This window comes from Rhincodon typus, chromosome 23 (assembly GCF_021869965.1).
Source record: "Rhincodon typus isolate 14 chromosome 23, sRhiTyp1.1, whole genome shotgun sequence".
NCBI classification, from domain to species: Eukaryota; Metazoa; Chordata; class Chondrichthyes; order Orectolobiformes; family Rhincodontidae; genus Rhincodon; species Rhincodon typus.
The window spans coordinates 3,325,549-3,326,701 of record NC_063354.1 but is presented as its reverse complement, the minus strand read 5'-3'; the positions used below and the strand labels follow the sequence as shown (position 1 = coordinate 3,326,701).

At 51.4% G+C, this 1,153-nt stretch overlaps 1 protein-coding gene across 4 annotated transcripts in view; it reads right to left on the bottom strand.

Annotated features, from left to right (window-relative positions):
• si:ch73-281f12.4 (Ras-associating and dilute domain-containing protein-like) overlaps nucleotides 1-1,153 on the bottom strand; it is an 81,057-nt gene that overhangs the window by 60,916 nt on the left and 18,988 nt on the right. For all 4 annotated transcript variants that reach the window (XR_007264599.1, XM_048610979.1, XM_048610980.1 and 1 more), the window contains one exon: nucleotides 116-826. Coding sequence is in view for 3 of the 4 variants with exons in the window: in XM_048610979.1 (XP_048466936.1) it covers nucleotides 116-826 (711 nt within the window). In the remaining variant the exon portion in view is untranslated. The remainder of the gene's footprint in view (nucleotides 1-115; nucleotides 827-1,153) is intronic.

Below are 1,153 nucleotides of genomic sequence, written 5' to 3'. Positions count from 1 at the left end.
TGTGGGGTATATCAGAGTGTTACAGTGAGGGGTGTGGGGTATATCAGTTGTGGTTCACTGGGTGATGTGGGGTATCTTTTGGAAACCGAACAGAACGATGACCTCCAATACTGACCCACATCACCGTTTGGATCTGGCTTGCTATCCTGAGCAGCAGCGTGCGGAAGTCTGCAGGCTGGAAGGAGCTGGCTGAGTGCTGGATACAGAGACATAGCAGGAAGGCTGCAGTCAGTTTGGAGTGCACATTGTCCTCACATGGGCTATTGATAATCCATTTCAGAAGTGCATCTTCCTGCGAGAGATTGTACATGAAGACATAGTCTGTGCCCTTCGAGTCTTTCAGCCCGGGAGCTGGTTTCTCTGCTGAAGGAATTAGATCCTGTTGTTGATTCTCTTGAACAATGCAGCCACACATCCTACAGGTGAGCTCCCCGCCTGGGCTCAGGTCCAGCACTGGCGATGGGTACCACACCGGTTTCTGGCTGATAGGAAGTTTGCTGAGGGTCGGATCTTTGTACATGAAAAGGTAGTGGGCTCCCATGCCCAACAGATCACCCGGCTGCAGCTGGCTCTCTGTGCTGAGAGGGAGCCCATTGTGAGTGACCACTGCTCCTTTGCCCGGTTTGACCAGTGTCACCAGCTCCAGGCCATCACCACTCTCTCCACTGGAGCTCACCTCCTGGCGCCGCACACTGCAATGTCGCAGGCAGATATCTGGGGCTAACAGCTGGATGTCCACCTTCAGCTGCTCCTCCTCACCTCTTGACTCATCCAAGTAGCGACCAAACACGTGACTGCTTCCATTCAGCACATAAATGACAAAATCCTGGAATTAAAGACAAGCTCGTGAGAGAGGGCACACAAATAAAGAGACAAGAAAGAAGGCTGAAGATCAGGAAGATACAGAAACTGCTGGAAAAGGTCAGCAGGTCTGGCTTCATCTGTGGAGAGAAATCAGAGTTAACCTTTCAGATGAGTGACCCTTCGTCAGATCTCCAGTTGAATCCCATACAGCTACAATATGGCATCCCAACTTCTATATTCCATGTTCTGACCTTCAGGATTAAATCCCATTTGCCACAGTTTGCCCATCTGAGCAGCCAGCATACATTGGAGGGTCAGTGCTGAGGGAGCGCCGCACTGTCGGAGGGTC